Source organism: Lissotriton vulgaris, chromosome 6, assembly GCF_964263255.1.
Source record: "Lissotriton vulgaris chromosome 6, aLisVul1.2, whole genome shotgun sequence".
Classification (NCBI taxonomy): domain Eukaryota; kingdom Metazoa; phylum Chordata; class Amphibia; order Caudata; family Salamandridae; genus Lissotriton; species Lissotriton vulgaris.
Window position 1 is genome coordinate 770,653,607 of NC_141694.1, and position 24,547 is coordinate 770,678,153.

A 24,547-nucleotide genomic window follows, 5' to 3' on the forward strand; every position below is an offset into this window, starting at 1 on the left:
TGATATATGGCTTGATACTGTAATGTGGCTTGTCTCAACTACTAGAGATGAATCTCCCCGGTAGACATTGATTAACTAAGAAACAATAAAAACTGCAGCATTTTTAGTTTTGTACAGCTGTTTGATTTACAGTTAAGGACTAGGAGCTGTCAATAACGAGCGTGTTTTCCATCAAGAGGTTCTTTGTGAGAACATAAGCAGAGTGAAATCATATTTATATTTGATGATATGTAAAAACAGAGGTGAAAAAAATAGCAATTATTGACTGCTAACCCAAAAACTATTTTTATGTTGTGTGAGGTGACCTCATGTACCAGCTGGGCAGTAGAATAAGAGTCATGTGGGAGCCACTTACAACACACATCCTAAACCATTCTCTTTCTGTCTTGACTTTAAAAAACATACTTTGTGTTCTACCACCCTCTTCCTACCCCTGGACTGCATTACCTCGATCTGTTAAAGTGTGTAAAAAAAAGAAGAGAATACTTGACATACTGCAGAGTAATACCCTTAACTATAACAAGACAAAGGAACACGGTCTATTGCCATTCGGCCTGCCTTTCCACCTTCACCTTTGTTCAAACAAGAAATACATGATGTCCTCCAACCCTTTCAACCCTGCATACAAAACACCAAAACACCCAGCTACTTTTTCCTGTGCCCTTCTGGCTTTTCACCCCTCTCCGATCTCTCAGAGGACTTGTATCATGACATGCCAGGTGCCACGTTAGGAGGCGTTTTTGGAGAGTTCCTATCAGCATGGATAAAGTTACACTACAAGAGCTACTGCCACGATGGATTAAAACCCCATGTCACAAGAGGGCCAACTAGACTAGCAAGAGTAGCAGTGGTCGGTGATAACAGAGCATCATGTCTTTCTCCCAACTGCCTAGGCTTGCAGAGTGCTGAGGTAGCAGAGAGGCAGTAAACCATGAAATGTTCTCCTTTGAAGACCAGGGAGGGCAGCACATTTGTGTCTGTCAGGCATTGGCTTCATAATATGGAGGTATCACTGCTCTGATACATGAGCAGAGAAAAAAACTGAACTCCTTTTTTCACCACCCTCAGGACACAGCAATAACTAACCACATTTCAAACCTGGTGATCTACATATTCGGTATCAATGAAAACCATGCAGAACAGATTGATGACAATATAACAATATTTCAAAGTTACAGAGAATGTCTTACCTGTGTTTGAATGTCATCGCCTGTCACAATATTGCCCACAGCTCTTAATGCTGGAGACACCACTTTATAGTCAGTATGCCTAAATAAAAAGCATGAATAAGATGAAGGTCTGTGCTGAAATTTTAATAAGCAAAGTTTTCAAGAACGATTTCTCCAACTATTTCTGTAAAGTGCAATAGAATTATGACAATACGTGGGAGTGGTCTCAGATAAAAAATATCAAATAAACTCAACTTGAAGCAATTGAAGGATATAATATTAATAGCAATCTATATACATCATGTAAAACCACACATATATCGAGGTGACAGAGGAAAAAAATCAGGAGAGAAGGAAACATAGATGATAGAGAACCAGTTTAAACACTGGCAATCCGCTTTACATCACGATACACTAATGTTAATTATCTTTCCGTCACCAACCTGCAGTGGATTAACATGAAGAATGTAAAGAAAAGCACATTTAAAGAATAGCTAATTTAAATTTAGCAAAGTCCCCTGTGAATTACATGTATTAAATCTATTATCTAATGCTTAAGTAACATACATTTACAAAGGTTTCCTCTGTGGGCTTTAATTGCACAAATATCTTGCTTTATATATAATAATTAATATGAACCCTGGGTCAATGTTTCTATTTGCAATTTCTGTATTTGATTCAACTTAATATGTAAGTCTATGTGTTTAGCTTCATTTGTAATGAAACCATAAATTAGTGAAATGTAAGTTAAAGTGTTGAAAATATATTTTTTATATTAGTGTACATATAGTATCGCAGTCAATACAGGTAGTTTGTTTTCACTGTCAAGTGCTTCTATTAATGGGAAACAAAGGTTTATACAACGCTTTGTTAAATTCTTGATCGATATGAGCCCATGTTATGACTTTAAATAGGAGCTGTTATCTATGACGGAGAAGGAACTCCGTTGCAACAGCAACAGTTCCCTCTCTGCCAAGACTATGGTCCGTCCACTGAATTAAATTCAGGTGGTCCATAGTTTGATGCCGGCAGTGACTACTCCATCTCTGTTGTGGTCAAACTCTTCCGATGCAGTAAGGGCTGTCGGAGGTTTGACTACGCTCAATGCCCTTTTACCATGGGAGGAAACTCCCATGACGAGACTGGGGATGGGGCGTTGTTTTGGGATTTTCTTTTTGAAAATAAAAAACATGAAAATAAAAAACAAATAACTTTGACGTTAGGCTCCATCATGTTTGATGGAGTTGTGTGGCAAAGTTACGATGCATTGACAAACACCGCTGTGACAGCAGTTTCTGTCAATGCTTGAAATGGCTTCTGGGAAAGAGGACATTTCACACATTTAGCTTAGTTTTGACTTTCTTTTTACATCTTCTAAAGTGATAAAAAACTTTTAAGTACAACACCCTCAATAGATATCTGAGGTTTAGACTAGGAAATTATTGTTAAGCTGCTACAAAAACTATTCAAATTCTCAATGAAACTGCTGTTAAACATTATGTCCAGGCAAGTGGTTCTTGCTTACTAATTTAAGTGCAATAAATATTGAGCAGATTGTCCTAAAGGGAATGATTCCATATAAAATCTCAGATGCATGCATAAAATAAATCTACAAGTTTTTATTTCTCAAAATTTTATTTTGAGATTGATTTGGCCACAACACTGATAGAGAAGATCCTGCCCTATAGTCCTGTTTCCCTACAACAATCAGTAGTAATATCTCTAGTGCTGTTGAAACTCGACTACTGTAATAGTCTCTATTTAAACACAAAAAAACATGTGCTAAACAAACTTTAGACTGTACAAAATGCTGCAGCAAGGGCTCTTTTCACGCTTCCCAATTATCATTCGGCTTCCACAGCTATCCAACGGCTTCACTGGCACCCAGTCAGGGCCAGATTCATTTTTAAATCACTATGTATAGTCTATAATGCCATACATGGTCAAGGTCCAGCCTTCCTGAGCTCGGCCTTCTCCATCTACTTTCCATCAAGACCTCTAAGCTCAGCATCGTCTATATTCGTGTCAGTTCCTCGTTTTAGACAAGTTAAATGGGCCGGCCAAGGATATGTATTGAACTCATCCAAGGCCTAGAACTCTCACCTCCTTGTTATCAAATCTCAACCTAGTCTGTTAGCCTTCAGGAAGGCTCTCAAGACATGCCTTTTTACTTTACAATAACTTCTAGGCTCCACAGTTTGCTCAGGTTGCTCACTCAGCTAGTGCCACAATGCCTTATTGGTATTCCAGCACTTATAAAACTACTTAACATAACATAACTAAACAAATATATTTTTCGCCCGATCTGCCTATATCCTTCATTTTGAGGTACTTAAATTTGAAAACATTCCTCATGTGAAAAATGTATACTAATTGTATTTGGCTGGGACCTGGTGAACCCGGTTCGAGTCTCGGTAATGTCGCTAAACCTCATGTGATTCTGGGCAAATCACTGAATCTCCCCGTGCTTAACAAAAAAAAAATAATAATAAATGAATGTGTGTCCTTGTGTAACGTAACTGGTGCTATGTAAAGCGCTCTGATACCCGGTTCGGTTTGGGTCTAGTTTGCGCTATATAAATACTCTGAAAAAAAAAAAAAAAAAAAGAAACACGGTTTGCTTAACAGAAATGCATACAGAAATGTTTTCTAGTCACTAGTCACATTTAAAATTCATAATTACAATTGACTGATCAAGAAAACAATTTCAGATATAATCATAGGCTGTCCTTTGGAATGTTTAATGGCTACAAAATACACAAAATAAACATTATTTAATCAACAGCTGCCCAAAGTGAAACGCTATAATCAATTATTAGATTGACATTTAAAGATTGCTTTTTTCAGTGGTATATATACCAGCTTTTAAAATGTTACATAATGTGGTTAATACATTACTTTTTTTGTTATTTTCACCAGTAAATTCGTGAGTTGTTCGTTTTTCAAATTCTTCTCCTTCTCTATAAATTTGAGATATCATACTATGCCTTCCCAGCCAGCTATGAAGTAGGGAGAGACATGATCCACAAAAGGCTTCTTGGCTACAGGTCATGTTAGTGTTTAATGGCTCTTACCAGCTGTTACCTTACATTCAGAACAGCCACAGCACGCTGCTCAAAGTAGAATACAGCATCAAATTGGTTTATTATTAATTTTGAAAATGAAATTAAACTTCATTGTTAAACCATAAAAATATCTCTTTACTTACTTTCAAAATGTGGTTTTGGCTCAGCTCCACCGTTTTTCTTTTCATGATTTACCAGTAAGATCAGGCCACTGACTTGATGGATATTAGCAGTGCAGGGCCATTGGATTGGGTTCACCCATCTAATCTCCCTAACAATCCTGAGGGGCTTTGTGTAGATAGTGCAATGTAATATACAGAACTGCAGAGGCTCATACTCTAAGGACATTTAACTACTAAGTTAGGCTTCTTAACTTTATATTGTATCGGCTATTGATGTAAACTAGAAATACGGTGAGACATATCACAGATTCCTGAGCATAGAACCTTTATGCAGGACTGACCAATGGTCTCAGTCAGTCAAACGTCTTTATTCGGCTGAATACCAGCCATAAAAGAGAGCACCATAAAAAAAAAAACATTTCATCAGACAATTTATAATAGAGTAAAATACCAGCAAATAATCATAAATCCATGATAATAATGTTTGCAAATAATGCAAATTACATGTGAGACAATATCATACTATCTTTACACGCAAAAATTCATGAATGGACATGCTGATCTGATCAATATAATCCAAATATAAAGTAATCATTTTCCAACAATGTTCCGTTGCCGGACAGCCGCAGAGATATACTTATACACCATTAAACAAATGAATTCATGCTTGTTAGAACTGGCTATTTCTGGTTGGCTAAGGCTGATGCCAAAGCTAGGCAGAAACCACCATTCTAGTCAGGGCAAGGGAGTCACACGCCAAGATAACCCCTGCTCACCCCCTTGGTAGCTTGGCACGAGCAGACAGGTTTATCCCGGAGGCAATGTGTAAAGCATTTGCGCCAGCATACAACAGCAACAACATCCTAGGCACACCACAAAAGGAACTCCACACAAGGTTATATAAAAATAACTTCTGTATTGTAAAAACACATCAGATAGAAATCACACATGTACATTGTGCCAACTGGCACGGGCAATATTCACAAGGGCCACTGTCAGAATCAACACTTTTAGAAATAGCACTTCAAGAACTTAGAATAAGTATAGCACAAAATAACAGTTATAAATCACAACCAGTAACTACTGGTAAAGGTAGGTACACACTACGCAATACTAATAACCATAGGCCTAGATCACGCATGGACATATAACCTCTCTAGTATAACTATACTAGGCAAAACACCACCACCCAAGAATAAAATACATCTAGGGGTATAGGCAAGAACACATTACACATGATGCATCACAACATTCAGAGGTGTAAGGAAAGAAAACACATGATGCATAAAAACACATTCAGCGGTGTAAGGAAAGAAAACACATGATGCCTAAAACATTCAGAGGTGTAGGGAAGGAAGAACACATGCTGCATAAACCAACACATTCAGAGGTGTAAAATCAAGGAAGATACATGATGCTTAAAAACATTCAGAGGTGCCAGAACATTACTCAATAGCGCAAAAACACATGATGCATAAAAACATTCAGAGGTGTAAGATCAAGGTGCGTAATCATATTAAATGCATTACATTTCCTAGCACCACATCACATTGCGCAAAACTCACATTAGGCAATTACCATCACATAGATAATCACATACCAGCCCCCATCTAATAAAGGGACTAAAGAGCCCTGTGTCCAGAATGTCAGGGCGCGCTGCCATGCAGCGCCAGTCAGGGGTGCGCCACCGGCGCAAAACCTAAACGTTGCACGTGTCCACTACTTGCTGGGCACCTGAGGACATCAATTATGCCCCTGAGCCTCGGGGGCTCTTCAGAAACATGTGGCATCGTTGGAGCCCCCCTCTGGGGACTCGGCTTCAAGCGAGGCCCCACGGGCCTCTCCACACATCAAGGGGGACTTCGTGAGCCTCTCGGGGCTCAACGAACAAACTGGCGCCTTTGGTGGAGCCCCCCCTCTGGGGGACTCACAAGAACAAATGCCCCACAACCGTGGGAGCGGCCCGCTATCAAGTGGGGCAGCTCAGGGTAAAGGCACTGGCAGAGTGCCTCCTCACTCCCTCTCCCCCCCAGCCGGCTTCGATTCACCGGCTTCCGTGGGGGGAAGTCCTCTTGTTGCTCCGGTCCCGCTCTGGTGCTGCCTGTCCTCGCGCCGCGTTGTGGAGCCCCCCCTTCACAGAGGCTCCTCCTCCTGGGCGGATGAGCAAGCAGGCTGGGCTCTACCAGCAGACCGGGGCTCTCCCTCGCTCATGGGAGCCCCGGTGATGACGCGGCTCTCTCCTTCCAGTGGGCAGCCAATGGCTGCGCAGCAACTCTTCCTGGGGCCAACCAATGGCAGCGCGGCCCTCCTGATGAGCCCACTGGCTCTGGTCGCGCTGCCGAGGCTACGGCGGCAATCTCTTTGCCAAAGCACGGGGTGGGCTCCCGTTGTACATTAAATAAATAAGGGCAAATATGCGGCGTGGTCAGCCGCCGGGCACATCAGCGCTTCCAAGCGCTAGGGGCTGATTACAGCGCTCCCAAGCGCCTCACAAGTAAAATAAAGCGCTCCTTAGCGCTAAAGGGCAAGAACAGGCGCCCTCAAGCGCCAGGATTAAAAGTAAAGCGCTATCAGCGCTGAGAATTAAACTACAGCGCTCCCCACGCTATAAGGAAATCTCAAGTCCAGCAAAGTCCTTCAGGGGTCCAGGACCTCTGCAGTCCAAGGGCTGGGCAGGAAAAACAGCGCTCCCAAGCACTAGAAGAACAGATAAAGCTCCAGCAAAGAAAAAGTCCTCCAATCCCCCCAGGCAAAGCAGAGGGGTCCCAGCACAGGGTCCATCAGGTATCCAGGGGCTGGGCAGGGCTCAGGGAGGCAAGCCTTCCCCTGAGCCCAAGCAGCAGCACGCCCCTGGCAGGATTCAAGTTGGAAACAAGAACATTTTCAGAGTGTCACAGCACCCTTTTTATACCCAAAATCCTTTGTCTAAAGGGTGCAGGCAGTGTGAGAACCAGCTAGAACTGGTTATAGGGAATTCCTTTCACTGACCAGGCTAGGGACATCAGACGCACCCCAGGGGGTGGAGCCAGCATTGTGTGGGGGAAACCCAGCCTCACTCAGGACCCTCAAACCAGCATGCTAAACACTCCATTCACCACTGGGGCAGACCCTCCCAGACTCTTGGAGCCAGGCTCACCAGCCAGCCTCAGCCAATCACACGCCTGACACAAATTACACAAATATGCCAACTTCTAAAAGTGGCACTTCTACACTAGACACAATCATGCCGCATATACCATTGCGCAGCATTCAATCTCACGAGTTCGCACATACCAACCTCGACGCTGCACTCCCCACACATCAGGAACTACCATGGGCATACATATTCCCCATTCATTCCTATGGGAGGGCAGGTCACTCACCACACATACACAGAGAGCTCACGCACTTTACACTGTACCCCAGTGAAAAAGTGTGCAGAGGCCTAAAATCACCACCACCAGGTTTCAGAAACAGGCTAGGAAAAAGCAAAAAGTCTCGGGGTGAACCTGCCAAAAATGCTCTAGCAGTTGAAGATAGTTTAACGTGGTCTGACAATTGCGAATGTTTAAAAATCATAGAAGCTGTTTCAAAAAAGCACATCTTGGTTCTATATAAAGATTACAAACAAACATAAAATACAAGGTACACTAGATTGACTTTGAATCGCATGGGCACAATTCCAAGTTGGCATCACAGTGTGAATCACGTGGGTATGACACCAATAAATAGGAAGTATCCATCCTAAAGCTTATCAAATAAAACATTTTGTTGTGACTAAAATAAAAGGAGAGATCAGGGTGCACACTCCCCCAGGTCGGGATTCGGACTCATCCTTCACTGCTGGGCCCCCTCGGACCCCGCGGTGGTCGCCCCGCAGAAGTAATTGGAGAACCCGTCCTAAGAAGAACTCTTCTACAGAGACTGGGGCGACGGGGGCAGCTGAGGCTCCAGACACTCAGGATCCAGCATCTTAATTATCACAATGGATGGTGATCTGTCAATCAGGATCAGGGGAGGAGAATACTCTCTTCCCAGACTTGGACAACCTTGGCGATCTGCAGCTTAAGACTTCAGCTATACAAGTCACTTTGTGGTTTTGGGATCCGGGTGGGGGGACGACATAGGGAGGGCGGACTCGACCCCTCAGTTCAGAAAAGTTTGTTAGTGGTTTAATGGTAGCTATGGGGATCCATTGGTGGGGTGGGCGGTCTGTCTCATGTTGGGGGCAGAAGTCACGCTGTACCGCGACAGATACTTCATCGTTCATTGAGGTATGGGGTGGGGGTTGGGGGGGGGAGTTTTGGGAAGTTGGTAGATATTGGTTGGGGAGGGGGACTGCACAGTGGGGTGTTTGGGGCCTGGGGGAGGGGGGAGAGGAGGTTGATTTGCACACAATTGTCTTGAAAGATGCTGTTGAGGTTTCCAAGCCCATTATGCCCGCTGCTTGATGTACGAATACACCTGCGTTTAGATGGGGGCTGAAAACACTGAGCGGACACCTGTTCGAGCCCTAATGAAAGTGATGAGTTGGAATGTACGGGGTATGCTTGACAAGATTAAAAGAAGTGCGGTGTTGAGACAGGGGAAGAGAGAGAATGTGGATGTCTTGATGCTCCAAGAAACACACCTACTGGGTAATAAAGCACTGGGCCTACAGAGATATGGTTATGATCAGGTCTACCACGCTGGCTTTGGGAGAGGATCTCGGGGGGTGGCAATACTGCTGCACCGCAGACTGTCTTACACACATACAAAACATTGGATAGACCCCCAGGGCCGATATGTCTTTGTGCAGGGGAAGGTGGGTTCAGAGTCAATAATTCTTGGGAGTGTATACGCTCCGCCCCCACTACAATGGGCTCTGATTGAAAAACTATTCACAGTGTGGGCTGAAATCCCTGAAGGCCTGGCGGTGATAGGGGGGGACTGGAATGACGTCATGCAGTGTCGGCTCGACCGCCTCAGACTTAGGGGTGACCCCATAGCAGATAGTCCCACTAAATTGAATGGTATGGTGCGTGGCATGAATTGGGTGGACACGTGGCGATACCTCCACACACATGAACGAGAATACACATATGTCTCGGCGGTCCACCACTCGTTCTCAAGACTAGACTATGTCTTTGTCCCCAGTACAGTTGTCAACAGGGTGGTCTCGGCGTCTATCCTGCCGCGAGGACTGTCGGACCACTCCCCAGTGGTGGTTGAGATTGCCCTAGATAGAGGGAGGCGGCTGTTTAGGTGGCGCCTCTCCGCCTGGCACTTGCAGCAGGAAGCATATCAGCAACACTTGGAGGTGGCCATCGCCCGATACTGGGAGGAAAATTTGGGCACTGTGTCCGACATACGGACGGCTTGGGAGGCTCTGAAACCCACGCTTCGCGGGGTAGATATAGCATGGTGTGCGGCAGCATGCCGCAAACGACAGGAAGAGCTGGTGCGGGCCGCGGCGGCGGTAGAACAGCTGGAGACTCAGTGTGGGGTAGCGAGTCGCCTGGGAGATGTGGGGCAGCTTCTACTAGCGCAACAAACATATGCCTCCCCCTGATGGACGAAGCTCAGCAGATCTGGCTGGCGACAAGAAGTAGAATATATCAATGGGGCGACAAATCCAGCATGATGCTCCATAAGCTCTGCCAAAAGGTGTTCCAGACACAGGAACTGCCGGGCCTCAAGGACGATGCCGGGACCTCCATCTCAGCCCCAAGGGAGCTGGCGGACAGTTTCGCCGACTACTTTGCGACACAGTATGCCCCACGGGACTCCCTCTCGGGATTTGACATTGATAAATTTATAACTGATCTTCCGCCTCACGCGCTCCCAGATGATGTGCGCGAGCGCCTTGAGGCCCCGCTATCGGCCGAGGAACTGTGAACGGCTCTGGGGGAGCTCAATACTGGTAAGGCCCCGGGGCCCAACGGCTTCCCAAGTGAGTTCTTCAAGCGCTATCATCTCCAACTGGGGCCGCATTACAAAGCTGCCCTGGAGGCAGCCAGAGAGGAGGGCCTTCTGCCGGCAGACTGGAGACATGCAGAAATAGTAGTGTTCTGTAAACCGGTCGACCACCGAACCGCCATGAGTCCTATAGGCCAATTTCACTTTTAAACACCGAGGCCAAAATAATAGCCAAGGCGCTTGCGAACCGCCTTCTCCCATACATAACAGACTTGGTCCACCCGGACCAAGCCGGATTCATGCCCCGCCGAGCGACGCGGCACAACATTCGACGCGCCCACGTGGCAGTGGAGGCGATGAGCAAAACCGGAGATCAAGCGGCACTATTACTAGCGGATATTGACAGGGCCTTTGATTCCCTGAGCTGGACCTACTTATTTGCCCTCCTTTCACGCCTCAACCTAGGGCCACACGTTATGTCCTATATCCGGCTCTTATATACCGATCTGACGGCCTCGGTGAGGGTGGCAGGAGAAGTATCGGCAGCCTTCCCGATAGGGCGAGGCACTCGGCAGGGGTGCCCCCTCTCGCCATACCTATTCGCCTTAGCTATGGAACCGCTAGCTGCATGGGTCCGGATGGATGCGCAGCTGAGGGGTTTTGAGTGGCAGGCGGGACCATCAGACAGAATCGCACTATATGCGGATGACGTCCTGTTCTTCCTCACGAACGTGAATCGGTCCGGGCCGCGGGTCCTAGACATCATGAGAATATTCGGAGAAGTTTCGGGACTTTGTCTGAAACCGCAGAAGTCCACCCTCTGGACACTGGGAGATCACTTTGAGGTCGGGCCGTGGGCCTCGGCAATACAAAGGGCGGCGGGGGGTCTTAAATACCTGGGAGTGTTCCTGACGACCACGCCGGCAATTGCCTGGGAGTGCAATGTGGTCCCCGTGTGGGACAAGGTGCAACAGGAGATGAAATGCTGGTCCCGTATGCCCCTTAATATATATGGTAGATCCGCCATTTTTCAGATGGTCTCCCTTCCCCGTATGCTGTATCAACTGCAGAACCACCTATACCCAATACCACCGCAATGGTTCCGACTAGTCAACTCGGCTCTAGGCCAATTTCTGTGGGCCGGTGGGGCATCGCGGGTAGCTCTACGGACCTGCTTTCTGTCCACATACTGTGGGGGACTGGCGACCTCAGATATGTTATCATATTACCAAGCATCACACCTGGTAGTCCTGAACGATTGGTGGTACAGCGACAGGGAGGATCCGGCATATGCCCTAGAAAGGTACCTAATGGAACCAGACACCCTACACACGGTCTTATACTCGGCGCAGCTGCGAAAGAGATTGCCTAGAGCGACACAAGTAGTATTTCAGATATGGCGACAATCACTGCGTCGTATGGGATGGTGGGGAAAACTAACCAGAGAGACCCCACTCTGGCATAATGGACAGCTACTGGCTCTGATGTGCCTTAGGGGTTTCGGAGGCTGGGACTCGATATGTATCTCAGCATTGGGCCATGTTCTGAAGGGCACCACACTTAAATCCTTTCAGGAACTCAGCACGGAATTTGACATGCCCCGCACCCAGTTCTTCCGATATCTACAGCTTAGACACGCCCTTACACCCGCACTTGTGAGATTAGACACTCTACCCGAATTCAGCCCGATAGAGGCGAAGGTATTCATGGGGGATCTAGAAGACAAAAAGATATCCAAAATATACCAGACATTGGTGACATACTGTTCCTCAGACCTACAGCCCCTGAGAGACCGCTGGGCAAGAGATGTGGGGGAGTTGGAGGAAGAGGATTGGCGGGAGGCTCTCGAGTCCCCCAGGGGAGCAGCAATAGCTGCCCGCTTACGCCTACTACAATTCAAATACCTACACCGTGCTTATCATACCAGAGAGAGATTGTGGAAGGCTGGTTTGATTGAGTCCCCGGCGTGCTTGCGGTGTGGCCATGAAATGGGCACCCTCTTACATAATGAAATGAAATGAAATGAAATGAAAAATTGCATTTGTATAGCGCATAACCGCCCTGGGGCCTCGCAGCGCTTACATACAGTGTGGGAATGCGGTGGCCTGGCGACATTTTGGACTGGAGTGTGGGACTGTCTGTCAGAGGTATTGGGATGGGACCTCCCCCTTACGGCAAAATTGGGCCTGCTCCATGTATTAGAAGGGGTGGGCGGCAACGCCTACAAACAGCACCTGCTGCTGCTGGGTCTCACACTAGCCAAACGAGATATGGCACAGGCCTGGAAAGATCCCAGGGTTCCCAGGGTGATTGGGTGGAAGAAAGGACTAGACTTTTGCATGGGGCTGGAACGGCCGGTGTTTGAGGCCAGAGGCTGCCCCACAAAACACTATAAAATATGGAAAAGATGGGCAGACTACAGGGGACTGTGGCTAGAGCCCCCACCACCGCCGGGAGGCGAAGAAGGGCAGTTATAATGGGCATATCGGGACAAGGACACTTATACGAATTCCTGTATGAATACCCAAAACAGTATCGAAGAGACATTGTGCAACAGGGGGGAGGGGATGGTTGGGTAGTTGGGGTGTGGGGTGGAGGGAGGAGGGAATGATCCTTTTACAGTTAAATGAATCGCACACTATGATGCACTATTGTTGTCACAGCCCCTCCGGGGATCGGAGCGCTGTGTATGTTTATTTCTGCGATCTTAATAAAAAGAGTTTTGAAAAAATAAATAAAAGGAGAGGTACGGCGCAATGCCAGGTTTACAAATCAGTAATGAGTGGTCGACAACCCTTTTTTACCCATCTCCAGGTTATCTCTAGCTGAGTACAGGTGGATTAAAATTTCTTTTTTCAACCTGGCCCTTGGTATTTTGGCTATATTACTAGGGCTTTCGAGGCAATCTGGCAGTTTCTCAAGAAAATCACTAATATAAGAAATCCAAGGGATTTTCCTGAAATGATCCAAATTTCAAACAATATAGAACCAGGACACAGTTCAGGGCTGCTTCTTCTTTCACCCAAATGCTATGCCATAACATTAAAGGGGCTAATTGTATACGAAATGACAATGAGGTCATGCCCATGTCACTGTGGCAAATTGTGGCAGCTGTGCATGTGGGAACTGTCAGAAGTCGTTTCATGAACGTGTTCTCTGCCCTTTGTCGACTCTTGATGTTACATGGGCCCCAAACTCCAGCACTCTATGAAGTAACTGCACACGTGTGGGCTTTATAAATGTCGATGATTGCTTTGATTGGTCTGGAGCCTAGTTTTTTGGTAAACCTAAAAGTGGGCTCCACATTTTTGTTAAAGCCCCTGATCTTGGCCTCAACTAGATATCCCCAGGAACTTCTCTGATCGAACAAGATCCCTAAATAGGAAAAGGTCGACACATAGGTCAATTTTTAATTTGTTAGGTAGCATGTCTTTAAAATCTTGGGCGATTTTCCCACCACCATAATCTGTGACTTTGCTACATTTGTTTTTAGTCCAAGATCATTCATAAAGCTTTTAAAACTATTTAAAACCTGCTGCAGCCCCATCGCAGTTCTGGCCATCAATATGCAGTCATCCGCGTATAATAGCGTTGATAATGACTTGCGACCCACCAGCGGCGCATCCACCTTCCCCTTCTTGATTTGACTCTCTAAATATTTCATATATAAACAAAATAGTAATGGAGCCAGGACGCAGCCCTGACGTACCCCATAATCCATCTTAGCAGAGCGGTGAGTTCTCCACCTGCCCCATATCGTACTCCCCCCACCACTTCCTTGTGCATGCCCGACAGGAAGTGCAGGATGTGGGCGGGTCAATGCCCATGGTCAGCATTTTCTCCAATGGTCTAATTGTAGTGTACTATTTGGTATCACAATTTGCTTTCATTTAAATGTTACTTACAAATAATGTAATAAAAAAAGAAAAGTCTGAGAAGAATCCTAACATCCATATGGGGGGATATGTAGGTAAGTTAAACCAGTGAGTCATTAATGGCCAATCTTCATCAGTACAAAGTGTGGCACCAAAGATTAAATCAAGAATACTACTGTGGTTTATGATACCATCAGATCTTAAAGGGTGAGCTGCTGTATCGACCCTGAATCCAAATGGTTGCTTAGGTACATTTCTGGCACTCCTAAATGAAGCAGTCGTTCTAAGAATGTGTTTTGATCAAAGACCTTCCCGTATGAAGCTGGCTCTGTACCAAATACATACATGCCATTTATGTACCATATAAATACTATTCCAAAAAAGAGGCATAGTGTGCACAGAGTCCAGTGAGACCCCACCGGTATGGCAGAGGTTAAAGTGCATCATACCTTACTCCCAATTTAGTGGTAGCTGGGCTGAGAAGTTACGCTTATTGGAGGGTGGTGTGACTGCATTTGGTCTACAGACTCATACAAACCAGGAACACACACTCAATGACTGACTACAGGCAATGGTTGTAGAAAAATATTACTTTTGTTACTTTTATATCTAGGAACCAAGTTGAACTCAGTTACAGGTAAGAAGGCTTTCATGAGTTGTAGGTCCGATGAAACCCGTGGGTTGGGGAGCTAGTTGTAAGAACGAGGCTCAAATAGGGGCGAATTTGGAGTAGATGAGGGGAGGGAAGTAGGCCTCAAGTACCCCAGTTTGTTGTTGCTGAAAGCTATAGGGGGGAGAGTGTTGTGTTTGAATGCCATGTGTGTAGTGGGATCAGGAAAGTTTGATAAGTTCACAAAAGATGGCCCTGCACCCTTCAGATTTTCCACATATCACATATTATGAACAATAATCATGTGGTTTGATAAGTTGGTGTTCAGTCAGACCTTAGTTGCAATATGAGGCCTTGGTTCGACCACAAAGGATTCCCAGATGGTGCAGGAGGATTGGACATGCTGATTTCTAGTAAGTGATGAATATAAGGTGCAGGAGGTAGAGCTGGTATCTGCGAGTTGAGGTTTTTCTGTGAAGAATAGACCTTGATCTGGTAGCGTAGACAGTACATTGTTAGCCATTGAATTTTTAATCCTCATAAATAATTTGTCAAATTGCTCTAGGCTTCAGTTTGATGCTTGAACAAGAATGTTCCCATTGCTGTATAGGGATATGGCAAGATCAGCTTTAAGGACTGGTGAGGGTATAATGGTTAGTCTACAACCATGAGGGGTTTTCCTTATTGGTTTGGATCTGAGCATGGACGTAAAGGCTGTTCTCCACTGGGCTTTCCTGTTAGTGAAGAAGATTAGTTTGTCAACGACAATGCCTTTAGACATACAAAAGTATGCATCAGAGACAAGAGTGTCCGGGTGCCGTTTGAGTAGATTATGTTTAAACTTCATAGCAGCATTTTTCGATAAGTTAGGATGGGTAAACAATCTTATAAGCATTGTGACCCACCCGTGATAGCAGGTCCTTGTTGGGGCTAGTGATATTTGGAGCCATGGTGAGAGGGAAACAACAGAGAGAGTTATAAGCTGCGTAGGGGATTTTCAGGGCTAATTATAGGCAAGCTGCATATTGCTCAATTATTTATGAATTGAGACTAGGTCATGGGGTATCAGACGTGTTGTTTCCGAAAGTTAATTATGTTTATACACAGAGAATGAATATTTAGTAAGCAACTTAAAGTGATTTAGTGCATCCATGAAACAGTGGAAGGTCTGCTGAAAAATCCGGGAAAATGCTTGGCAGTGCAGTGTAGAAACACCCTTCTAAGATGGTCGCTCCTCTGCCACAACTGGTATAAAGTGCTACCTTTCTTTCCATGCAAAGTCAACAAGCCCAGAGTCCTTCTCTACTTTCTGTGACTTCCTTGGGCTAGAACAATAGTCCTATGTTTATTTTCAACAAGCTGGTCGTACCACCATCTTGAAACAGGGGTCCACGAGTTATGGTCCACGAGTTAGGGCTGGAGAAATAGACCCCCAAAACGGAGATTTGACCAAAGTCTAAACCACACACTCTCAACATGAGACAGTACCATGCTCAACACGGTAATACAAAACATACATCAGTGATCAGGCGAATCACAAAGCGATAGAACAGAACCAGGCCAACTGCTCTGGAAACAGCCTCACCCCATCTGTGCGTTCAGACCTGTTTACAGGACCTTGCAAGACGCTCGCAGGATGTGGGCGGGTGAGCTCAGCAGCCCAGACGTCTCTTGTGGAGCTTGATGCACACCAGGTGAAGTTTGCCCAGCTTCACAAGACCAACAGCTCCTCCTTGTTAGCACATCAAAGGGAGCCAAGCAGGCAGAGCAAACACTGAAGCACTCACCCTGTCTACTCACTAAAGCATCCCAGGAGCATCCCACAACCAAGGGGTACCAGAGTGATGGGTTCAAGGCGACAGGTTTATGTATCCAGGCCTAACCCACGCAGAACCGCCATCGGGGGTCCGCCCATGTCAGAGCTGATGTAACCAGACCGATCTGGTGCAGTGCAATTCTCAGGAAAGGTGGCACGGCCGCTAAAAGGATGTCAGTAAGGTGGGGGAGGGTGTGTGGGTTCCACACCTGCACCCTCCGCTAATAAGGAAGGGTCAAAGGCCAGGTCATAGGACCGCCTCAGTACCCCTACCGCCTCCCCACCTCCTCGGTCCCGACCCACCACTTCAAACGGACGAGCACAAAGGTTCGCTCATAGCGCAGGACTGGGTCGGCATTGAGTCGCTACCACCTGAATCAGCTTCGGCAGTACCAGGTTTCTTTATCAGGCTTCACAATTCCGAGCTCCACATATCAGCCTGCAGCGTAGAGTGGGACCTCCACTCTGGCCTCAAACAGAAGACTGCATCTGATCCCAGCATTGATATAGGTTGTGACTTGCAGCTGGCCGTTCCCATTGACCCTTGTGACTATTGTTCCAATCGTCTTAACAATTTCCTACTCTAGAGTGAATTCTGTGAATATGCTAGGCAGCAGTGGGGTGCATGGCAGGGATTAACACCTTCGCTGCTAAGGCAATTCCCCTCCTGTGCTGGAAATTGCTATTTTCATTGTTTTATGACGAGCTGGGCTCGTCATCAGCACACGACCACTGTGCACCATGACGAGCCCAGCTCGTCATCAGCATCGAAAGGGTTAAGGCAGGATATTTACAGATTTGCGATCCTAAACCCAATTTGCGATCCTACACCTTTTTGGTGATCCATCTTGGCAGCTATCTCTCCAATGTGACTATTCGATCCTTTTTCTTAGGTCATCGAATTTGTCAGGGAAGCCATTAAATACTAAATTTAAGGGCATTACAGACATCGGGGACAGCAGCCAATGGCTACTATCCCCTAGGGCGACTACACCCTTTGAGTGCCACTTCCCTTTGGGGAGAGGGGCACATCCCTGTTCCTATTGGGGCTAATTTTCCAAAGCAATATAGAGAATTTTCAAGTGAGGGGCTTGCCTCAGCTCCTGCAACCTTAGGGGCGTGCCAGCATGATGTGGGCACTCCCAATCCACTTACAAATGTTCCTGTCTGTCCGGCCGCCAAAAGTGGGGTTAAGAAATGGGGGTGGGAATCTCCACTAGTTGGGGCTGCCCAAATCAGCATAACACAAGGGGAGAGCCTTTTAGGCTCAACTCCAAGTGTTGCTGTCCCTGCTAGGGGAAGTGAGAAGCACCTTCACCAAGAGCAAGCTTTGTTTCTGACCTCTGAGAGCTCAAAGGTCATGAGGTCAGAAACCTGTCTGGTGAGGGATGGCCGGCAGGGACCAGTCAGCCAATACACTAGAAGTCGGTCTTTTTTCAGGGGTCATCTCTGAGGTGCCCTCTGAGTGAATTTCATAATAAATCTAACACGGGCATCAGTGTGGGTTTATTTTGCTGAGAAGTTTGATACCAAACTTCTTCGCATTCAGTAAAGCCATCATAGAGCTGTGGGGTTCATAATGACGAACTCTCAACCCATGTACTCAATATGGCTTCACTGCAATTACAATGTCCAAGAATGGACTTAGCATTGTGGGGGCCTATTGCTCATGCAGCTATGCCCTCGCCTGTGGTATAGTGCACCTGCCTTAGGGCTGATAAGCCTGCTAGAGTGGTAGGTAGGCATGGCACACAGGAAAGTGTGCTATGTCAAATTTAAAGTTTTGTCGGCACCAAAACACACAGGCTGCAATGGCAGTGTGTATGTGTTAGGTGAGGTGTCTCTGAGGGTGGCACAATACATGCTGCAGCCCTTAGAGACCCTCTCTGATCACAAGGCCCTTGGTGCCAGTGGTATCTTTTACAAGGAACTTATATGTGGACCAGAGGTGTGCCAATTGTGGGAGCAATGGTACAGTTTGGGAAAGAACTCAGGTGCTGGGGCCTGGTTAGCAGGGTCCCAGCACACATTTAGTCAAGTTATCATCAGGTATCTCGCAAAACGTTAGGGGTAACCATGGAAAAATAGGCACTTTCCTAAACTTTCCTAAATTGTATGATTAAGCTCAATGCAGGTACTTAGTATTTTGCAAAATACGAATTAGCACATTAATAGTATGCAAAGCGTGTTACTTACATCAAAAGTTCCACCAATCTTCGACATACCCCAGCATTGATAACAACTTGAATTTTAACATTGGGGCCATCAGAAAGGTAAGAGAGTGCCCAGCATGCGTCTGCTAACGCATCTGGATCACTGATGAACAGAAGCCTTGAGAGCATAGTCAAACATGGGGAAACCTAGAAAAAAATAATGGAAAACAATTCAATCATGAAATAATTCCCAAAATGTTCATGTCAAAGTCACTGAAATTGCCTCTGTCATAATCCAATACACTTTCATCAATAATAATGGATGCTTGTCAAAAGGTCCATGTACTGGTAGAATTTAAAAGGCATGTAATAGTGTAATTCACTTTCACTTTAAAATCTGATTTCTTGACATCAAAGTACACTATGCAGATCCACCATTATCATCCATTTGTTGAAACATGGTATTGCAGATAACTACTAGAGATCGCCCTGAAATAATATTAGGAGAAGGATACAGTGCCTCAGGTCGTTACTAGGATGTCCCTTTCAATTGAGAAAAGAGGTACATTCGGTTAGGGCATTACTAGTGGTCCCTATGAAGTGAGCAGAAAGGGTACAGTACCAAAAGTCATTATTAGAGCAAAACGTCTAACAGATTATCTTTAATGGTGGCCACTGCAAGTCCTTGCTGGGCCAAAGACAAAACAATAAAATGACAGAAAGTTTATCTTGCAACTGGTGCGTTGCGGACTCCACAACAGGCCACAAACTTGTCCCAGCACCCTGCATAAATGGATTTTGTTGAAGGGTGTCATGCAGCAAGGAAAACAACTACCTCGGTCGGTAGTTTGAATGCACTCAATTGCAGCAGCTCAATCTACATGCATGGTGGCATAGATTGGGAAGGTCCTGGTGCAGAACCCTGCCCTGATGCTATGACAGAAGATACTCCCAAACAGGTAGCCTGATCAGGGGCAGATGCCTATGCCAAGAAGTGCAAGTGACACACTTTCCTTTCCTGATCTGAAGGAACTAGGATGGCTTGGGCCCAGTCGTTTCTGATCTTCAGTACTCAGGGAAGGAAAGGTAGTGGCAGAAAAGTGGAAAGGAGTCACGTGCACCATTCTCCGAATGCATCTCCTAGAGAGAGCCTTCTTGGAAACTCCAGTGCACAAATGTTGTGACGTGCATTCTCACCAGTGGCAATGATTTTACCAGCGTTCTTACCATTGATGGATAATTACCTGCTCCACCCCAGGTTGTAGTCGCGATTGGTGATCCATCAGGTGCAGTCAGCTGACTGTTTCTGCATTGCTATTCAAACATACTGCCCGCTGGTTCATAAGGAAGGATATGGCCTGAAGGTCCAACCAACTCCAGAGGCGAACAGCCTCTTGGAGCAGAATAAAGGAGTCTTTCCCCCGCCCTGCTTGTTGCAGCACTACATGGCATAGTGTTGACTGTGAGAACCTGCACCAGTCTTCCCATAACTTGATGGAAGGAAGGCCTTCAGCAGCAAGGAGATGCGTGCAACTCCAACAGATTTATATGGAGTCGAATTTCTGTTACAGACCACAATCGTCTGATCTCTACCTCTTCCAGATAACCTTCTACACTAGGTAGTGAAATATTAGTCACCACCGTCAACTCTAGGTGGGGAATAAAGGTGGGGTGGCTGCTGGAAATGTAGTAGAGCAGCCACCAGTGAAGATCTTTTGAAGTCTCCTCCAAAACCTTGATGGAATTTGACAGGTTTCCCTGTTACTGGGTCTACAGAGACTTAGGATCCTACTGTAGAGCTTGCAAGTGCCACCTGCCACAGTTGACTGGCAGCATGCAGGAGGCCAATAGGCAAAGAAGCCTCAGAGCCTCTCCCACTCAGATCCAGGACCAAGGATAAAACATCATGAACATAGCTCGATTGTTCTGGACTCACTGCAACAGAGGGAAGGCCCTGAACAGCATTTTATGCAAGTCGTCTCCTAAAAAGGTAATCTTCTGCGAAGGAGTCAGGTGTGACTTCGGCACATTGAGAGTGCACCCCATAGATGTAAGAAAGTTTGCAGTTCTTTGGAGCTGATCTATGGCTGACTGTGGTGTACCTGCATTCAACAGCTAGACATCACAGATGGGGACAAACGCAGCCAGGACTTCCCAAGATGTGCCGTGACCACCGCCTTCACTTTCATAAACACCTAAGGGTAAGGCCGAAGAGGAGCACAGCAAATTGAAAATGCTCCTGGCCTACCAGGAATTGCAGATAATGACTGAGACAGCAGGATGGGTGTATGAAAATATGCATCCTGCAGGTTGAGGCCTATCATCCTGTCACCCAGATCCAGTGCAGAAAAAACCTGCCCCAATGAGAGAATTGAATTTGTTCTTCCACAAGAAAGCATTCAGAGAAGATCTAAAATTGGACAAAGGGGTCTGTCCTTTGGCATCAGAAAGATGAATTGCTTAAAGAGTTCTAGGGCATAATCCATGTTCTTGCCAAAGAGACCACACCTGTCAAATGGCATATCCAACAGGGAGGCCTGGACATCCCCAGACTAAAACAGTAGATCTCATGCCTGGCCTAAGCAATCTGTGGTGTCAAGACCCAATGGTGTATTTATCTACATCCAAGCTATTTTGAATTGTTTGCATCAGAAAGTCCCATAGGTCTTCAATATTCACCAGCAAGAACTTGCTGAATGTGGGGATGTATAAATAGGTCAAGTAAACAAGTGGCGATGACCGACCTCAAGGTCAGGCTGGCTGATGAAACATTAGTTTCCTGAATGCCTCAATCATTTTTTACTCTCTATCCTCTGCAGATCACAGGAAAAGAGGTTGGATTCACCTTACTGGTAGAAATGTGAACCATCAGATTTTCAGGAGTTGGATGTTGAGTCGGGAAATCAAGGTCACTTGGTTCTGGTCTGTTGTGTCTGGCAACCTTACTGTTCACCGGTGGGCATGACCAAGGCCAAGTGCAGAAAAAAACCTGCACCAATGAGAGAATTGAATTTGTTCTTCCAAATGAAAGCATTCAGAGAAGATCTAAAATTGGACAAAGGGGTCTGTCCTTTTGCATCAGAAAAATGAATTGCTTAAAGAGTTCTAGGGTATAATCCATGTTCTTGCCAAAGAGACCACACCTGTCAAATGGCATATCCAAAAAGGGAGGCCTGGACATCCCCAGACTAAAACAGTAGATCTCATCCAAGCTTGGCGATGGAGGACCACATTGGTACCGACTGCCTGGCCTAAGCAATCTGTGGTGTCAAGACCCAATGGTGTATTTATCTGCATCCAAGCTATTCTGAATTGTTTGCATCAGAAATTCCCATAGGTCTTCAATATTGACCAGCAAGAACTTGCTGAATGTGGGGATGTATAAATGGGTCAAGTAAACAAGTGGCGATGAACGACCTCAAGGTCAGGCTGGCTGATGAAACATTAGTTTCCTGAATGCCTCAATCATTTTTTACTCTCTATCCTCTGCAGATCACAGGAAAAGAGGTTGGATTCACCTTACTGGTAGAAATTTGAACCATCAGATTTTCAGGAGTTGGATGTTGAGTCAGGAAATCAAGGTCACTTGGTTCTGGTCTGTTGTGTCTGGCAACCTTACTGTTCACCGGTGGGCATGACCAAGGCTTTGACCATGTGTCCATCAATGTATCAGTCAGGGCTTCATTAAAGGGCAACAAGCGATCAGAGGAAATGTACTGAGGTTGCAGGATCGCTGTAAGGACATTAATTTTGACCTCCACAGAAGGAGGGTGTAGTTCCATGACCTCCTCTGAAAGTCTAAAGACCACAGTAAAGAAAGCACCTTCATCTGTTGATTGTCCATGGGGAGAAACCAACCCAGTATCAGGGGATGTATCACATCCACTGACCTCTTGCAAGTCCATACACAAATTGTTATTGTTGTAATATGGGGATAACACATCCCCATCATCAGCACTGCATCTCCTAATAGTAGGAGACTCTAATAAAGTCTGAACCAGAACGCTGGTGAAGCACCTGAGTGTGGCTCCGCAGAAAGGAAAGTGTTGTGTCAGAACCAGGATGAATGGGGACTGGGCATGTCAATGTGGATTACAGATGCAACATCGGTTGAGGCAGAGGAAAGTTCGGCTTAAAGTCAAACAACATAGTCAGTATTGGGTCTTACTCTGGCACCAGTGCTGAGCCAGAAGCAGGTTGGTAAGGCACAGCCAATGTCGAGGATGGATCCTCTGGCAAGATTGGATGCCCCTGTGGATGCTTGGGGCCCAATAGCTTGCCAAAGGGTACTGGTGGCAAAGATGAGCAACATGGCTTCCCTTAAGACTCCGATCTGTTGCAACATCGCTGAGATTCCAGGAAATTCTGGGTGCATCAGGACAAATAGTAGATTTTGCTATTCGTGGATCTGGAGAGAGACTGGGTGGCATGTTGACAACCTCGCAGCTTCTCTGGAGAAAGAGAATGGCGGTACGGAGACAAGCCCCACCTTGCCTTCTTGTTTTTTCACTTTGTCTTAGACCTGGACTTATCAGAAGACTTCGACCACAATGATAACCTGTGACAAGATCGGTCTTGGGAGAGCGTTCTTCCTCACAACTTAGATCAGGAGCGAGACTTGTGAGGTTTCTTCTGGTGTGCAGTGATTTACAGCTGTGCTTCACAGTACTGGCTTGCCTTCGTATTTATGAGGGAACACTTGGAAAAGTGCCCGAGTCGAAACACCAAAGGCATACCATTTGGACATTTGTTTGAGACAGTTCCTGCCTGGTTTAAATCCTGTAGTCTTCGAAGGGGCGTAGATCCCTTGCACACTTTTTTGCTGAAAAATCTTGTCTAAAATCTCAGCAAACAACAAAGAAAAAGAGAAGCAGAGCACTGGCTCTGCATCTGAAGATGCGAAAGAAAGGCACTGACGTCAGCGATCCCCGGTTGGTGCCTCTATCGACAATGTGCCATCATTTCTAGGGCAGAACAAAGTCAACAAAGAGCTGCATGGCGCACTGGAACATTGTTGTGAAAAGCTTTAGGATCCAGTCTGGCATCCGGGGATTATTCTAGCGGAGATGAATCTGTGATTCATTGATCGGAAATGTATTTTCAATAGAATATTCTGAATGTTTTTTTTATTTTGGAACTTAAAAAGGGTGACTGTTAATAAAAGCAATAGAGGCCTGCATTTGTTACAACATGACCATTAGAAAAATGAAAGAAAAGCCAACATTTTGAAACTTTCAGAATGGAACAGAAAGAATGTTTCTTCACTCCTTGCACGTTTCCAGGGATGAGCAGAAATCAGCCTCATGGGAGCTACCCAATGAGGTGACTTTATAATTAGCCTTGCTTGAAGACATTCAGGATATTTGCAGGCGCCAGCATCGAGTAATCCCTTCTGCATGCTGGAGTGGAACAGTGAGTACTTATGTGGAGAAGAGTGACTTTTTTAGTTCAAAAAGAGGTTTATTGAGAAAAATCAAAGTAGCAATACAAAGGACAGTAGAACAGCAAATAAGCACATATGTTAAACTAAAAATCAAAATTATTGGATGCATGATTTAGTTTAACATATCTTGAAAGAGAGAAAAATGATAGGGGTGTGCAAATTGATCAGTGCAAATAAAAGAATGTAACAATTCATATAACAATCTTAATACAAAATGCAAAATAAACAATGAATATAGTATCAACATGAGGAAAGTCAAGGTGGTTTAGAGACTTTTTGTTGCACTGGATTCAGGGAGAGGGAACGTCTAACACTAGCATCAATGAACAGTGTGAAAGGTAACCATAAATTTGAGCGTGTTGTTGCCATGTGAATAGGGTAAACAAGATTCTAACATAAAGATGATATACTTATTGT

The 24,547-nt window shown here is 45.6% G+C and overlaps 1 protein-coding gene across 4 annotated transcripts in view; it reads right to left on the minus strand.

Annotated features, from left to right (window-relative positions):
* Window positions 1-24,547, minus strand: part of LOC147707956 (importin subunit alpha-6) — a 395,564-nt gene that overhangs the window by 173,523 nt on the left and 197,494 nt on the right. For all 4 annotated transcript variants that reach the window (XM_086926751.1, XM_086926753.1, XM_086926754.1 and 1 more), the window contains exons 9-10: window positions 18,731-18,894; window positions 1,191-1,269 (exon numbers count right to left, since the gene is read on the minus strand). In XM_086926751.1, the coding sequence (XP_086782877.1) occupies window positions 1,191-1,269; window positions 18,731-18,894 (243 nt within the window). The remainder of the gene's footprint in view (window positions 1-1,190; window positions 1,270-18,730; window positions 18,895-24,547) is intronic.